This window comes from Oryctolagus cuniculus, chromosome 17, assembly GCF_964237555.1.
Source record: "Oryctolagus cuniculus chromosome 17, mOryCun1.1, whole genome shotgun sequence".
NCBI classification, from domain to species: Eukaryota; Metazoa; Chordata; class Mammalia; order Lagomorpha; family Leporidae; genus Oryctolagus; species Oryctolagus cuniculus.
The window spans coordinates 62,880,694-62,889,725 of NC_091448.1; the positions used below are offsets into that span (position 1 = coordinate 62,880,694).

Consider the following 9,032-nt stretch of genomic DNA (forward strand, 5'->3'; position numbering starts at 1 on the left):
CTCAGACCTCAGATCTCCCTGAGGAGACTGGACCTTTCTCTACCCAAAACGATGCCACAGCTCAGCCCTCAGAGTATGCTGAGGAAGTCAGCCCATCTGTAGCCCAGCAGGGGGCCCCAGCTCAGCCTCCAGGCCTGCCTGTGAACACTGAATATTCCTCCAGCAATCAGGAGCAGCCTGCTCAGCCTTCTGAGTCTCCTGAGATCGAACCTTCTAGAAGCCAACTGGAAGCCCCGGAGAAGCCTTCGGCACTCCCTGTGGAAGTCAAATCTCCAGTACAGCAAGATCCCCGAGCTCAAGCGCTAGAATCTCCTGAAGAGAATATCATAGCTCAGACTCCACAGATTCAGAAGGGGATGGACTGGTCTCCAGATCAGAATCAAGTTCACCGTTATAACCTGCCCAACGTGACCATCAAGCCTGCAGATGTGGCGCTGACCATAACTCCGGAGCCTACCATGGAGCGGGACTCTTCTCCAGCGCAGCAGGAGGGCTCTGCTCAGACTCCGGGCCCTCCTGTGGAGACAGAACCCTATATCAGTGAGCAGGAGCAACCAATGCGGCCCTCTGAGTCTTCTGAGGGGGTTGAATCTTCTGGAAAGAAGACAGAAGTCCCAGCCCAGCTTCCAAGTCCTCACACAGTGACCATTTTACCTCCAGGTCACCATCAAGTTCAGCAGTACGACTTGCCCAATGTGACTACTAAACCTCCAGACCTGCAGCTGACCCTAACACCAAAACCTGCAGCACGGCCGGCACCGCGGCTCACTAGGCTAATCCTCCGCCTTGCAGCACCGGCACACCGGGTTCTAGTCCCGGTTGGGGCACCGGATTCTGTCCCGGTTGCCCCTCTTCCAGGCCAGCTCTCTGCTGTGGCCAGGGAGTGCAGTGGAGGATGGCCCAGGTGCTTGGGCCCTGCACCCCATGGGAGACCAGGAAAAGCACCTGGCTCCTGGCTCCTGCCATCGGATCAGTGTGGTGCGCCGGCCGCAGCGCGCCGGCCGTGGCGGCCATTGGAGGGTGAACCAACGGCAAAGGAAGACCTTTCTCTCTGTCTCTCGCTCTCACTGTCCACTCTGCCTGTCAAAAAAAAAAAAAAAACCCTGCAGAAGTGGAAACATTTCCAGTCAGCCACGAGGTCACAACAACTCAGGCCTCAGTCCCAGCTCTGCCTCCAACGCCTCTTGAAGAGGTTGAACCACTGCCAATTCAATCTCCAGAAGTTATGCAGGATGAGAAACCCTCTATGACCCAGCAGGAGGAAACAGCTGAAATTTTACAGGCCCCCGAAGAGGCTGCACCTTCTCCAATCCATCAGGAAGCCCAAGCTCACGCCTCAGTGTTCCCTACGGAGCATGAGCCTTTGAAAGACCAGGAGGCAGACACAGCTCAGCAGCCAAAGCCCCCAGAAGAGGATGAGCACTCCCCACTTCCAGGGGTCCCAGCTCAGCCTGAACAACTGAAGGAACCTTCACCAAGCCAGCAGGGGATTTCCGTTCCACCTCTAGAGCGCCCCGTGAGTGCTTACCAATTACCACTCCAACAGGGAAACACAAACCAGCCTTCAGATATCTTCCCAGAGATGAGTGATGCTATTCCAATGAATATGACATTTTCACCTCATATTCCAGAAGAAATACTCAGAACTCAGCATTTAAGGATGTCTAAAACCAAACCAAAACATGTGGATATTGACCTTACCAGAACCCTAAAGCCCACTCCAGAAGTTTATCCTTACTGGAGTCAGCAGGAAGGACCTGCCCAGCCTACAGTTCCCACCAAGCAAGTTGAATTTTCTCCAACCCAGCTTGGGCCTCCTCTTGCCAAGCCTCCAGCACTGCCTGAAAAGATGGAACTTTCTCCAGCTGAGCCTCTAGAGCCCCTCAAGAATGCAGAACAAGCTCCAGTGCAAAATGTAGCCCCAGCCAAGCCACAAGACTTCCCTGACACTCAATCATCTGTAACCCAGCAGGAGCTTCAAACTCAGCAACCAAACCTGACCAAAGTCACAGGTCAACCTTTGGATGTGGAACTCACCATAACTACACAACCTGGAATGGAAGGCGGACTTTCTCCAATCATGCAGGAGGCCCCAGTTCAGCTTCCAGGGCCATCTAAGGAAGGTATAGCTCAACCCCCAGGATATCAGGGGGTGACAGTTCCAACACCAGCTCAGGATCAAGCTCCGTTTCCAAAATCACCCCGCATCACATTTCAACCTTTTGATCTGGCACTTACAATAACTCCACAGCCCATTACAGAGGCTGAACTTGCCACAAATGTGCAGGAGACTCCACCTAAAGAATCTGTAGCTCAGCCACCAGTGCATCATGAGGGTCAAAATCAACCTCCACTATCACCCAGTGTCACAAATCAACCTTTAGACCTGGCACTTACCATTACTACAGAACCTACTACAGAGGCTGAGCATCCTGCAGACCTGAGCAAGACTACAGCTCCATCTCCAAACCTGACTCCAGTCACAACTCAACATCTGGACCTGGGACTTACCATAACTCCAGAAACCAGCAGTATGGTGACTGAACCCTCTACAGACATGCAGGAGACCTCCAGTCAACCTCCCATGGAGGGTGTAACCCAATCTCCAATACATCAAGAGGTGACAGTTCCAACACTGGGTCATAATCAAGCTCAATATCCAACATTGCCTCACATCACAGTTCAGCCTTTGGACACAGTGCTTACCATAAATGCAAAGCGTACCAGGAAGGCTGAACATTCTACAGCCCTGAAGAAGACTAAAGTACCTCCCGTGCTCCATGAGGAGGTACTTTCACAACCAGACCAGGTTCAGGCTCAGCATCCAACCCTGACAGAAGTCACAGTTCAACCTTTTGATGTAGAACTTACCCTAACTCCAGAATCCATTGTGGAGGGTGAACCACTCCCAACCATGCAGGAGACTTCAGGGCAGCCTCCAGGGCCACATAATGAAGTGGTCTATCAGCCTCCAGTTTATTATGAGATGGTAGTTCCAAAACCAAGTCAAGATCAAACTCCGCATCCAATGTCACCCAGTGGCACAGCTGAACCTTCGAAGTTAGAGTCAACCATAACTCAGGTACCCACTACACAGGATGAACATTCTACAGCCTTCAAGTCTATATCTCCTCCTCCTTATCCAATGTACCCTGAGGTGACATTTTCACCTCCAGTCCAGATTCAGACTCAGTATACAAACCTGCCTCAAGTCACAGTCAAGCCTCTGGACCTGGAAATTACCCAAACTCCACAACGTACTACAGAGGCTACACCTTCTACTACCATGCAAATGACCCTAACTCAGTCTACAGAGCCACTAAAGGAGCTCATAACTCAGTCCCCAGGGGACAATGAGATGACAGTTCCAACAGCAGGTCAGCATCAAGCTCAGCACCCAACATCACCCAGTGTCATAGCTCAGCCTTCCAAGATGGAGCTAACCATAACTCTGGTACCCACTGCAAAAGCTGGCCATTCTCCATCCCTGAAGAAGACTACAGATCTACATCCAGGCCAGGTTCAGACTCAGCACTCAACCCTAACTGAAGTCACAGATCAACCCCTGAATGCGGCTGCCACCATAAATGTCTGTGAGCTCTGCACCTGCAAAGATGAGACACTTCCGTGCACTGGCCTCAGCCCAGTGCAGAAGCTTCACAGAGTTCCTGTACCAGAGCCCAACAGCTACAATGGCACCTTCAGCATATTGTAAGAATCTCCCTTCCTCATGGTTCCCTACAGCCTGCCTGTCTCAGCAGCTTTTACCCAAGATCTTCTGAGCCCTCCTCAAGTCCCCACCTTATGTTGACTGTGTGTGTGTGTATGTGTGTGTTTTGGCAGACAGAGTAGGACAGTGAGAGACAGAGAGAAAGGTCTTCCTTTTTCCGTTGGTTCACCCCCAAGTGGCCACTTTGCTTGTGAGCTTTCCTGATCCTCCTTCTCTTATTCTCTTCTGTCTCTTCTACAGTCTCATGTGATTGCCCTTACTGCTTTTCCTGATTCATTATTTATTGACATTCACCATGTTATTACCTCATTGCTTTAATCCCACTCTTCAACACAGCCCTCATCCCGACTTATTAGAGATGATACAACAGATTTAAGGATAGATTCTGGAGCCAGGTTGCCTGGCTTTGAACACAGGTCTCCCAGTGATTAGCTTTGTGACTTTGGACAAGTTATTTAGCTTGGATTCAATATCCTCATCTGTAAAGCTGGCTTAAAGAATTGTGTGATGGATTGTAACAGAAAATAAAAATGCGTGACTCCACAGTCTTTCCCTGGATGACAGCGAGAATGATGGTGGTCTATAAGGCAGAAGCACAGCAGTCAGAAAGAAGAGCCCGTTAGTGGGAGATGTGTTCAGTGTTAGGCACTTTTTATTGATGAGCATAAAGTAACCCGAGAGGACATATCCACCAGGCAGGTGAGCATACAGGTATCTGTTTTATTGCTGCTCCTGCTTCCAGGAAAATGTGTACCTAAAACAAATAGGTTCATTGTTGCTGAGGAGTGAGGACAGAGTTAAAGCTAAGCACTCACAGCAATTCAAAGTTGAAGCTAAATATAAGTCATTTAACAGCTTCTTGTAAACAAGTATCGATTATGAGCACCTTTCCACTTTTTAAAAAGTGCACAGAATGTAGGATAAAATGTGAAAGTATGAACCCCCACACACCCTCATCATCCCCTGGTCCTCACTCTATTACCTGTAACCCAGGTGTGCGTCTTTCCTTCCAACCTCCTCTCTTTTTTTTTTTTTTCCTATGGAGGTAATGCTTGGCTCCTGGCTCAGTGATCGGCACTTTTACCCTATGCTGTATTCCAAAAGGCTTTCCACATCAGCACATTAGTCCCTCTGATTTTAAATTGTCTGTATCCATTCAGTACTTGGAAAGATTTCAGCAGAGGGCGCTTGGCCAAAGCACTAGTATACCTGCATAGGTTTTCATTATTCTTATTGGTGACAATACATTTTGCCCATTTTTTCTTGAATAATTTATCCTTTTCTCACTGATTTATAGAAGTCAGTGTAGACACCTGAGTTATTTTGGTGAAAATACTTAATATTCAAAGTGATTGACTGTCTTTACTGTCAAAGAGACTGGACAGAGACGAAGTTAAGCTTCTGAGAGGATGCTTCATTGTTTATGTCAGTGGCCCCTCATTATTTATTGAGTGAGCAAACTGGGAAGCAGAGAGCTACGGAACATAAAAGCACTGGTATTTATTAGAAAGCTGATAATATTTCTGTATTTCAATACTCCCCCATGAGGGTGCCATGATTTTTTTCCTCATTCTGTTCATTCTTTTCCAACCCATTCAAGGATGTGAACTGTGTTCCTTTACAGAAATTTCCAAGGAAACTCGATTTCTTTCATTGATGAAAATGTATGGAAAGCATACCGCTGGGCTGAGACACTGTGAGTACACGCTCCCAAACATGAATACACAAAACTAACTGCATTGTAAGAGCTTTCTTGTTCTACTATTTTGAGGTCAGTATGTCAGAAAAAGTATTCCCTCTCCATGTCACAATCAACATCTGTTGATTATAATTCTATGGTTGTTTTAACAAGGCACAGAATTTGAAATAAGAAACTACTTCTATTTATTTGCATTTTATCAGTAATACCATTACATTCTTAGTAGATAAAAAGTGATAGGGATAGTGAAGACCTTCATTGTGTCCTAACTCCCTACCTATGAGGTAATAATTACTGCTCTGAGTTTGGCATATATCCTTCCAAAAAATTACCTACAAACATATTTACATAGAGCATAATAGTTGTGTTGTGTGGTTTCTTTCTTTTTTTAACCTAAATAGTAACATCCTGCAACTTGGTTCTTTCACTTCATGGTTTCTTCTGGATTTCTTTCCCTCCTAGTACTCAGTCAGTTACCCTATTCATTTAACTCCTGCATGATATTCTATAGTATGGATGGCCATTTCACAGTTTACTTAATAATCCCTCTATTGATGGATTTTCGATTATGTCCACTTCTCATGTATTGCTGCAAGGAAAATCCTTGTGCACACTTGTGAACATGGACAAGCATTTTGCAAAATAGAAGTCTAGAAAGAAAATGGGGCAGCTAGCATTGTGGCATAGTGGGAAAAGCCTCCACCAGCCATGCCAGCATCCCATATGGGCGCTGGTTTGAGTCCTGGCTGCTCCACTTCTGATCCAGATCTCTGATATGGCCTGGGAAAGCAGTGGAAGATGGCCCAAGTGCTTGGGACCCCGCACCCATGTGGGAGACCTTGAAGAAGCTCCTGGCTCCTGGCTTCGGATCAGCACAGCTCTGGCCATTGTGGCCAACTGGGGAGTGAGCCAGTGGATTGAAGACCTCTCTCTCTCTCTCTGCCTCTCTCTCTCTCTCTCTGCCTCTCCTTCTCTCTGTGTGTAACTTGACTTTCAAATAAATAAATAAATCTCAAAAAAAAAAAGAATGAAAATGGATGAAGACTACGGAAATAGGAAATTTTAATTGCCCTCAGAAAAGCTGTGCACACTTACTTACACTCCAGCTAACAGAATATAAGAACATTCATTTCCCTTCATCCTTTTTAAAAAGATGTATTTGTTTACTTGAACTATGGGAGTGGGGGGAGGGGGAGATGGAGCGAGAGCAAATGAGAGAGTGAGAGAAAGAGAGAATCTTCCATCCACTGCTTTATTCCCCAAATGCCCAAAACAGCCATGGCTGGGCCAGGCCAAAGCTAAGATCTAATACTTGATTCTGGGTCTCCCACAGGGATGACGAGGAATCAAGCACTTGGGCCATCATCTGCTGCCTCCTAGGTGCACTAGCAGGCATCTGGCTCAGAAGCAGAGGGCCCAAGACTTTAACCAGGCTCTCCAATATGGAATTTACGCTTCTCAAGTGACGGCTTAGCCTGCTATGCCCCAACACTGACTCTTCCCTTCACCTTTTCACCTCGGGATGCTCTTTGTCTTTTTGCTAATGTGACTGGCAAATAAAAGGGTTCCCAGCTGAATCTGGATTTCTCTGATTACTCATAAATTTAAATGTCTTTATATACTTATTGAACATCTATGTTTCGTTGAGGTTTTGTCCACTGTCCATTTGTTGAATTATCTTTTCCTTACTGATTTTTGAAAGGAATCAGTTTAGACTCCCAATTTTGGGGGAAAATACTTAACATTCAAAGTAATTAACTAAAAATAAAAATCTATCATGTCACCTAGGCCAGTGAACTAGAAATTTTGAAGTGCTGAGTGTAACATAATAAAAAAAAGGAATTAATTGACATTTTTCACGACAGTTTGCGTGTTATATCACTGGGACAACTTGTACAGACATCATAAATTATTTCTGAATACAAACAAGACATATAACAGACAAAGGAGAAGGGTTATGATCACTTTAAGATAAATTTTCCCAGGGCCTGTGCAGTGCTGCAGTAGTGCAGTGGGCTAAGCTGCTACTTGCGGCGCTGGTATCCTGTACGGGCACCAGTTCTAGTCCCAGCTGCTCCACTTTAAATCCAACTCTCTGCTATGGCCTGAGAATGCAGTAGAGGATGGCCCAAGCACTTAGGTCTGTGCACCCATGTAGGAGACCCCAAAGAGGCTCATGGATCCTGGCTCCTGGCTTCCAATTGGCCCAGCTACAGCCATTGCAGCCATTTGGGGAGTGAACCAGTGGAGAGAAGACCTTTCTGTCTCTCCTTCTCTCCATCTGTAATTATAACTCTGAAACAAATAAATAAAATCTTTTTTAAAAAAGATAAAAGTTTCCCCTTAGCCTACTATCTCATTTCTGATGGGAAAATGCTAGAATCAGGCAGTTGTGACTTTTAATTTATGATGTTTCTTAAATGCAATACACACAGTTTGTATATATTTTGGTTATGCTTCATTTAAAGATGTCCCAAACTTGTAAGAAAAATCAAAGTCAGGGCTGGCACTGTGGCATAGCAGGTAAAGCCACCACCCACAGTGCCAGCATCCCATATGGGTGCCGGTTCGAGTCTCAGCTGCTCCACTTCCGATCCAGCTCTTTGCTATGGCCTGGGAAAGCAGTGGAAGATGGCCCAAGTCCTTGGGCCCCTGCACCCACATGGGAAGACCTGGAGGAAGCTCCTGGCTCCTCATTAGCACAGCTCCAGCCTTTGTGGCCAATTGGGGAGTGAACCAGCGGATGGAAGACCTTCCTCTCCCCTCTCCCCTCTCCCTTCTCCCCTCTCCTTCTCTCTGTGTGTAACTCTGACTTTCAAATAAATAAATAAATCTTTGGAAAAAGGAAAAATCAGAGTCATCTGACACAAAAGTAAATAACACTAGTTTCCTCTGAAGAGTGAAGACGGGAGTTGGAAAGGCTAAGGGATAAAGGGAAGGGGAAGAAAATTTAATTTTTCTTATTTGAGAGGCAAAGGCAGCATGCTATCATACACTGTTCACTCCCCAGATGCCTGTAGTGGTGAGACTGGGTCAGTCAAACTCAGGAACCTCAAACTCAGTCTTGTTCTCCTACATAGATGGCAGGGATTTAAATACTCAGCCATCATTACTGCCTCCCTGGTCAACCTTAACTTGTAGCCCCGGCATACCTCAAACATGGGGCTTCGGTAGTAGGGCTTGGGGAAAAAACAGAAGGAAATGGCAGTTCTGCCAATCTTGGTGCCTCCCAGTGTTAGGTTCTAACAGGGACATTGTGACCTACAGAGCAGACATTACATTTATGATTTGGTGGGAAGGACGGATAGGTGTATAGAGATGGACAAAAAAGGGAGAGTGGGAAAAATGGTTTAAATTAAAATACAACAGACATTGCCACCCTAGAAGTAAATTAGAATCTGGGTATTTAAACAGCACCATTACCAAAGTTTCCTCTACATACAGAGTTAGTCCTATGAAGCAAACAGCTGCAGTTGTCATTTTGATTCAGAAGTACCTCTTTCATTTTCCAGAATCCTCAGTGAAAATGACTTGACTGAATTACATAAGGACTCATTTGAAGGCCTGCTGTCCCTCCAACACTTGTAAGTCAGTTAATCATAC

At 46.0% G+C, this 9,032-nt stretch overlaps 1 protein-coding gene across 1 annotated transcript; it reads left to right on the forward strand.

The window, feature by feature from the left end:
* The first annotated feature begins 1,212 nt into the window (after positions 1-1,212).
* On the forward strand, positions 1,213-9,032 carry LOC138846271 (leucine-rich repeat-containing protein 37A3-like). Its single transcript, XM_070061607.1, has 3 exons — positions 1,213-3,711; positions 5,355-5,426; positions 8,942-9,032. The coding sequence occupies exons 1-3, from the start codon at positions 1,226-1,228 to the stop codon at positions 9,015-9,017; spliced, it is 2,634 nt and encodes an 877-aa protein (XP_069917708.1). The 5' UTR covers positions 1,213-1,225; the 3' UTR covers positions 9,018-9,032.

Coding starts and splice junctions, on each gene's coding strand:
- LOC138846271 (XM_070061607.1), top strand. CDS start 1,226: ATGCAGGATGAGAAACCCTCTATGACCCAGCAGGAGGAAACAGCTGAA. Junction 3,712..5,354: donor AATGGCACCTTCAGCATATT/GTAAGAATCTCC, acceptor GTTCCTTTACAG/AAATTTCCAAGGAAACTCGA. Junction 5,427..8,941: donor TACCGCTGGGCTGAGACACT/GTGAGTACACGC, acceptor TTCATTTTCCAG/AATCCTCAGTGAAAATGACT.